At 33.2% G+C, this 7,118-nt stretch overlaps 1 protein-coding gene across 1 annotated transcript; it reads right to left on the reverse strand.

Moving 5' to 3' along the window:
• Positions 1 to 2,227: 2,227 nt before the first annotated feature.
• LOC108486093 (protein DMP2-like) lies at positions 2,228 to 3,063 on the reverse strand. The gene has a single exon (XM_017789918.2). The coding sequence runs from the start codon at positions 2,928 to 2,930 to the stop codon at positions 2,358 to 2,360; it is 573 nt and encodes a 190-aa protein (XP_017645407.1). The 5' UTR covers positions 2,931 to 3,063; the 3' UTR covers positions 2,228 to 2,357.
• Between the last annotated feature and the right edge of the window lie 4,055 nt (positions 3,064 to 7,118).

Genomic DNA, 7,118 nt, shown 5'->3' on the forward strand with positions numbered 1-7,118 from the left:
AGTTCGTATAATAGTTTTGATACAATATTTATCGACGAGGGTCTTTGAAAGTGTTTGGAGGTGGTCCACACCTTTGTGTAGAGAGCACTAATGGTGATTTCAAGTCTTGAGCGAGGTCTACTCAAAGTTTTAGTTAGTACTAAATGGTTTGGGTTTCGTGGTGAGGAGGAAGGCTTTTATTCAGTAAAAAGCCTATTGCTTAGACTCCAAGAGTAGAGTGATAGACAGTGAGGTTATAAATTATTAGCGTAGATTGATGTGTTCAGTTAAGGCAAGATCTAATTCTAGTGAATTGGTATTAAATGGTGATGGAATGATGAGCTTTTATATTCACGAGAATTCAATTGGGATTCAGTGAGTTCCCTACCAACGAATTCCTCTAGCAAAGTGAGATTACTTGACCAGTTCCTTGAAAATCTTGTGCAAGTGTATTAAAGTTAAAATTATTTTTAAATATTCACTTAAAATTTAAATTGAATGGTTGATGTCGGCAAGCTACCCTTTATTTGTATGGTGGTGTAACAAAGGTACTATCAAAAAATTTCAAAAACTTTTCCCTTATTTGTTCTTCTTAAACTTTGTTTTCTTTTTCTGTTTTAGAAAATGGAAAAAATAACAAAATATTCACCTTTGTAGGCAAAAGAAGTAAAACTCGTCTCAAACAAGTTATCTCTTGAGATGATTAATCATATAAATGATTGCATTAAACTCTTAATTCAGTGCAAATCAGGACGACATCGATATACCCACGTGTGCATTCTCGCAGTACAATCGTTGATGTTGCTGGATTAAGTTCGAAAACCCGTTTGAAATTTGAGAAAATTTAAATAATAATATTAGTATCAAAAAATATGATTAGATTAAAAAATTAGGTTCATTTAGAATATGAGTTGAGTCTGAATATATAGTTCTCTTCATTTTTAACTTTGTAATGTTTTATATTATATTATTTTTATATATGATGTAATTTATAACACATAAAAATTAAATTTATACTAATATATAATAATATTATAATGTAAATATTAAAAATGGTTAAAATGATTACATATAAAATTTTAATAAATAAAATTTATATATAATTATTAAATTTTAGTAAATTTAAATTTTTATTAAAGTTTAATAATTTTTATAAATTTTATTGATTTTATTTTTTATAATTTTTTATCACATGTGACGCACTAGTTGTGACACAGGGTGGTTTTAACTAAAAAAAATTAGGGGAATTTAACTTTAACGGTCAAAGAGATTTTTTGATGCATTTTGGCAATTGAGAGGAAAAAACAGCATGGGCTTAATTGCTTATTTTGAAAATTTTTGAGGGTCTTTTTGATACATTTTGACATTTCAAGTACTTAATTGAGTGAAAAAAAACAGGGGCTTAATTTCTTTTCTTTCTTTTTTTTTTTGCAAGAAGTTTGAGGGCCTTTTTGATGCATTTTGAAAGTTCAAATACTCAATTGAGTGAAAAAAATAGGGGCTTAATTGTTTTTTAAAAAAAGTTTAAGGGCTTTTTATACCTTTAAGCCAAATATATATTTTATTTTAAAAAAATATGAGTGAGCCTAAAATGAGTTTAGGTTAACTATGTACAAAAATGAGCAAATTTAGACAAAATTTTAGGTTCATATGTCAGGACCAAGCTAGGCCAAGCAAGATTGGATAAACATAAAGTGTGCTAATATCAAGTTTAAGCCCTATCCAAACCTCAACCCGACTCGACTTATGAACACTTCTATATCAAATTATTTTCATATATATATATATATATTTACAAAATTATATATATATTTTCTTTTATTCATCATTTCACACTAATTATCAATTTCATTTTTATTTTATTTTACAAATTTTGAAAAGTTAATTATTAAAATGTAATCCACGTAAATTATAAAAAAATAAAAAAGAAAAAAAGAAGCAAGTCTATTTCTCGATAAAAACGTAAACTTGAACTATTAAATTTTACTGGTTCAAAAAAAAAGTTTTACTAGTAGTTACATATAAATTGCTAAATTAATAATTTTATTAATTTATTTCTATATAAATGGTTAAATTTTAATTCTATAAATTAACATGAAAGTTTAACAATATTATCAAATTTAATTAGCTTCTTAATTTTAATAAAGTATGAGAAATAAATGTTGACAAATTAAAGTAAATATACTAATTTTTCATCAAAATTAGAATTACTCCAAAAATATATTACTATAAATTGCAAGTTTGTAACTTTACGTTATGATACCCTTAAAGCATTCATTATCAAAATTTATTGTAAATTAAAAACTAAAATACAACCATATATATTTAAAAGAAAATAAATGAGCAGTAGAATTTACTCAATATTAATCAAGAAGAAATTAACTTGTCTGTGGAAGAAGCAAATTGGACTTATTGGAAGAATGTTCAATGGAAGGGTGCCCAATGCCATGGCGTTTGTTAGGGAACCACATGAAGGCCAATGAAACTACGAGTGCAATCGGAGGCAATGCAATTAGGCATATTAAAGCCTTGGAATTGGTCGACAAAGATGGATAAAAACACTTCACGGTGTTGGGTTCCAGAAGGACTAAAACTGCGAACACCATCGACGAAAAGAAAGCATGCACAAAGTCGCTCAACCGAAGCTTGTAGCTCGACAAGTTCACCAAATCCGACTCGAATGATGATGGCGACGGCCAAAGACCCTTGAAAGTCGCTATCCCGTAATGAGTTTTTCCGTGGCGATCTTTGTAACTGTCGGTAAAGCAACTGAAACAGCAGGTGAAGCCACAAAGGACAATGAGAACGGCGGCTGATTGTTTGTTGAGTGGAGTTTTGCAATCGCCATTGTCAGTTAAAACAGGGTTTAAGAAGTTGAAAATGAAGACGGTTCCTGTGGGAAGGAACTTGACGAGGTTGCCCATTTTGGAACATAAAAAATCAAATGCCATGATGGGGCTGTTTGAATTTGAAGAACTGAGAAGGTTTTTTTTTTATATATTTTTATTTTTAAGGTTTGCAGGGTTATATAAGCTTGTTCTTCGTATGTATTTATAGGGCAGAATTTTAATAGCGGATTAAGAATAATTGAATTAAAAAAAAAAGAAATAATTAAAAGAAAAAGAATAAAATGGGGATTGATATTGTTGATGTGGAATCGACTCTTTTGAAAGAAGTTATTGAAGTGTTAGTTTTTGAGATGATAATCTCAACTGTCAACAATCAAATGTATTGTTTACGTATTGGAGTTTTGCCATCAACCTTCATAGAGAGTCGTATACGATTCATGGAGGGGGCGTCTTAGTTAGTGAAGATCAGTACTTGCAAGACATGGGATAAGTGTTAATATTGAGCGTGTGAATAATTATGAAGGTATCTGGGCATGTCATGACTTGAACCACTAATTTAAAAAGTTGAGGATAAAACCATGACATAATAATAATACCTTCAATTGTTGATGACATGATTTAACTACCTAAAAAATTGACACGTCAAAAAAAATTTCTCTAACTCATTTCCCCATCAAATATATATTGGAATTTCTTCTACGTAAAATTCAATGATATATTAGATACACATAGGACTAATGATGGTAATATAATAGTTAAAAACGTAACAGTTTGCATTTAGCTTAAATTTGAAAATTTCCTAATTTTGTTAGCAAGTTGTTTTCGATAAATTGCCTTTACTCATACAAAATATACTTATAACGTGGTATCCAATAATTTTGAGTTCAATCTTATTAATATTATGACGAAGTTTAATACTTAGCAATCAGTTCAAACTGGTAAAATTCTTAACTTGTTAGTAGACTGTTTTGGAAAGAATTCGAAATTAGAAAGTTTTAATCATTACTTCAAAACCCATTTTTGATTCTCAAATTGCATCTACTGAATTGATTTTCTTTTAATTTATTTGTTTTTTTACTTATTATTTCAAAAAATTTAATTTATAAATGACAGTGTCACATCAATATTCATTTACACATGATATATTAGCATAACATCGGCTGAGCTAGTCGTGATTAACGATCATATTAACACATTAATGATTAAAGACAATTTTCTTTGATAAAAAAATTAGAGTGTTTGGATAGCACAGAGTTGTTTTACTTGCATAAAAAACCTTGTGGACTTCATAATGCATCTTAAGGGAACTTAACACGGTTCTCTCAACAGAATTAACATTCTAACGAACTATGCATGACCGACCTATACGTCAACCAGCGAATCTTGAGGTAACTTGCGAACCTTAGCCTAACGAACCTTGGGACTATGCATTTCCACTAAGATTATGTGAGGCCTACGTGGGAGTACAGGGTCATTGATTGCCAGTCGTCCTAATGCGTCTTATCCTAGGACGTAGCATCATTGTCACTGCTAGGAGTATCAAATCAGACTCCCATGTCAATAACCCAGGACATGTAGCTAAGCTTGTCTCCTACTATAAAAGGACCATGCAAACAAATCAAATAGACTCACATACTCACTTCTTTCTTAATTCATAAACTCTCCTACCAGATAAGTTCCCTTCCTAATCTTCACTAGAACACGCCACAATGTAAACCATCTTCTACTTTCACATGTTAATCCAATGGTTAACAATTGATACGATGAGCATAGACGACATGTCAAAACCAAGTATGAATGATCCTCCTAGCATCGAGTTTGATCACACCAATGACTAAAAAATAGACCCCATTGTTCAAAATATTGGAGTAAATATAGACCAAACCGGGATGATCCAGAACCAAGACCCCTTGCATGGCAATCAAAGCTTTAACCAATAAAATCAAACCAACCGTCAACCTTAAAACCAACAAAACTGATACCAATATAACCTATACCAATAATTTCACCAATACCTTCTCCATGGTATTACAACCCCCAAACTCTACATCAAGCCGAAGCATCACCAACCAATTAGGGATCCCAACATCATTAGTCAAGCAACCAACAATATTTGGATAAGCAGGAAATAATGAGACCTATGGAGGAGCAATTATCATCCTAGTAGAGAAGATATAAGGAACAACAAAAGTTTATCCAAGAGAAAATGGATAAAAAAAGTAGGAAAATGAAAGGAATGAAATAAATGAAAAGCTCATCAAAGAATTGTGAACAGGTGGGATGAAGCATGATCAAAACCCACCATAGAGAGAGGAAGAATCCATCCATTATGACCGTAATAGTCGACATAAAAACCGAGGTAATGATGGTTTAGTAGATGATGTTGAAAAAGATTATAGTTATGAGTATGGGTATGATGATGAAGATGACGACGACGACGACGATGGCGATGATGATAGCGATGATAGTTATATCTATTCTAGTAAACATACTTTGAAGTAGAAAGTTGAAAAACTAGAGAAGCATATATAGGATTCCTAGAAGCTCCAATCATTAGGGTTGGTCAAAAAATACAAGAATGAGCCTTTAGCCACTAAAATATTAAGGCACTGTGTCCTTCCACCTTCAAATTCCCGAAAATGTTGTATGATAATTAAGAAGATCCTCAAGACCATTTGGCCCATTCTGTAAATCATAATAACATATTTGGAGCCTTAGATAAGGATATATATAGAGTGTTCTCTATGACATTGAAGGATTCAACCCAAAAAAGGTACTTACAACTACCACAAAACTCTATTTCAAACTAGGAGTAGTTGGCAAACCTATTTATGAGTAGGTTTTTAGTGAACAAGATACTGAATAGTCACTTGCATACCTCTTGTCCATCAAGCAATGTGAGGATGAACCTTTGTGAGACTTTGTGAAAAGGCTCAGTGTAGCAACCACGATAAAAAAAAGAATGTCTCTGAAGAGTTTTTTGTTCAAGCCTTCTTATCCAGAACAATGCACCAATTCTTGAAGTATAACTTGGAGAGAAAACCGTTTGCTAGCCTATCAGAAATGTAACACCCCTAACCCGTATCCAATGCCAGAGTAGGGTTACGAGGCATTACCGAACATTATACAAAATTTAGCTTACATTTATTAACCTCAAGCATTCATTATCATATATCATTCAATACAACCACATTGTCCCTTATAAAGACCTACAAGGACTTAAACATGCTTTAGAAGTGCTTCGAGACAAAACCGGTAACATACGAAAATTTCGAAAAGGTTAGAAATTTTTCAATCATACAAGGGTCACATGCCAGTGTGAACAGGCTGTGTCCCTCACACGGCTAGTAGATGTGAACAAGCCGTGTGCCTCACATGGCTAGTACACACGCCCGTGTCTTAGGCCGTGTGAAAATAGGACATACATACTGACTTACATCACGCGGCCAATGACACGCCTGTGTGGTTGGCCGTGTGACCCAAGCCATAAAATGTAACACTCCTCACCCGTATCCAATGCCGGAGTAGGGTTACGATGAGTTACCGAACAATATACAAAATTTAGCTTACATTCATTAACCTCAAGCATTCATTCTCATATATCATTCAATATAATCACATTGTCCCTTATAAAGACTTACGAGGCCTTAAACATGCTTTAGAAGTGGTTCGGGACTAAATTGATAACATACGAAAATTTTGAAAAACTTAGAAATTTTTCAATCATACAAGGGTCATACGCCTGTCTGAACAGGCCGTGTGCCTCACATGGCTAGTAGACACGACTGTGTCTTAGGCCATGTGAAAATAAGGCATACATACTGACTTACATCACATGGTCGAGGACAAGCCCGTGTGCCAGGCTGTATGAAAATTGGTGAGTATACTGACTTGGGTCACACGGCCAACCACACGCTTGTGTGTCCAGCCTGTGTGCCCTTTAGGGGGTATACTGACTTATACCACACGGCCAGTCACACGCTCGTGTGTGAGACCGTGTGGAGCATACTGACTTCAATTCAGTTTCAACACCAGGGGATATACGGCCATATAGCATCACCGTGTGTCACACACGGCTGAGACACATGCCCGTGTCTCTGCCCGTGTAGACAAAAATAGACCATTTGCAATGCCAATTTGCCACCCTTTTTGCACATACTTAAGTAAACTCAATTGTTACCATTTCAAGTCACAAATATGCAACCAAAGTTCACCAACCAATACATAATCATACCATATCCATTTCAACAAAATTCAATACTCAATTCCATATCATTTAGCTATTCAAAT

Source organism: Gossypium arboreum, chromosome 10 (assembly GCF_025698485.1).
Source record: "Gossypium arboreum isolate Shixiya-1 chromosome 10, ASM2569848v2, whole genome shotgun sequence".
Lineage (NCBI taxonomy): Eukaryota > Viridiplantae > Streptophyta > Magnoliopsida > Malvales > Malvaceae > Gossypium > Gossypium arboreum.

Coding starts and splice junctions, on each gene's coding strand:
- LOC108486093 (XM_017789918.2), bottom strand. CDS start 2,930: ATGGCATTTGATTTTTTATGTTCCAAAATGGGCAACCTCGTCAAGTTC.